We start from the raw sequence: 921 nt of genomic DNA on the forward strand, positions 1-921 counted from the left end.
AATCCAAATTTCCACAGATAACCATTCTAAAGATGATACTTTATCTACAAACCTATACTGAATCCCTTGCTTAACAAATATTGCACAGCCTCCTCCACTTTCTTGCTCCCTGTCCCTTCTAATGCTATCATATCCTGAAGCCATGTTTCCTGAACACAAATAATATCTGGTTTAATTTCCAAACTGTTTATATATCCTTTTAATTCTTGACCATTTGCTATTAGACTTCTTGCATTCCATTGTAAGATAATCATTAAATTCTTCCTCCACCTTGTTTTCCATCCATTTCAAGCCTTTTATTTATTAGTTCCCAAGATAGATCCTTCACAGCCAAAAGTTTTTCTGCACCTTTCACTATAATTTTAATTTTTTCTGTTTTGTTTTACTTGATCAGTGCAGTTGATTACATATGCCATGAATAATATTAATTTATCCATTGTGATCTCCATTCCAGATTTTAAAATTTGGCTGGGCTCAGAACTTGTGCTAGACATTACTTGTTGACTTTTCTGAACCGTTCTTTTCTCTTGAACACTTTTTGCTGCCTCTGCATAAGTGATTTTTTTAATTGTTCTCAGCTGTTGAATTTCTGCTGCCTTTTTTCTTGCCTCACAACCTCCAAATGCTACATTATGCTGACCACCACAGTTACAGCATTTCATTTGTACATCCACTCCACATTCATCATATCGATGATCTCCTCCACATTTGGCACATCTTTGTTTCCCTTTACACACTGCTGCGATATGACCATACCTTTGGCATTTAAAACAGCGCAAAGGGGGAGGGACATATGGTCTCACAGAAAAACTCATAAATCCAATTTTAACCTTGTCAGGAAGGACTTCTCCTTGAAACTCCAAAAGAATCGATAGGCTCTCTATTTTTTCTCCATTCACATGCTTTTGCAATCTTTTCAAT

At 35.9% G+C, this 921-nt stretch overlaps 1 protein-coding gene across 1 annotated transcript; it reads right to left on the minus strand.

Annotated features, from left to right (window-relative positions):
* Positions 1-379: 379 nt before the first annotated feature.
* On the minus strand, positions 380-921 carry LOC106512216 (uncharacterized; the record flags this gene model as incomplete). The annotated part of the gene is given in 1 exon segment (XM_014000884.1): positions 380-921. A coding segment is annotated over 1 exon segment (542 nt), but the record flags the coding sequence as incomplete, so codon positions are not given.

Source organism: Austrofundulus limnaeus, unplaced genomic scaffold (genome assembly GCF_001266775.1).
Source record: "Austrofundulus limnaeus strain Quisiro unplaced genomic scaffold, Austrofundulus_limnaeus-1.0 Scaffold4916, whole genome shotgun sequence".
Classification (NCBI taxonomy): Eukaryota; Metazoa; Chordata; class Actinopteri; order Cyprinodontiformes; family Rivulidae; genus Austrofundulus; species Austrofundulus limnaeus.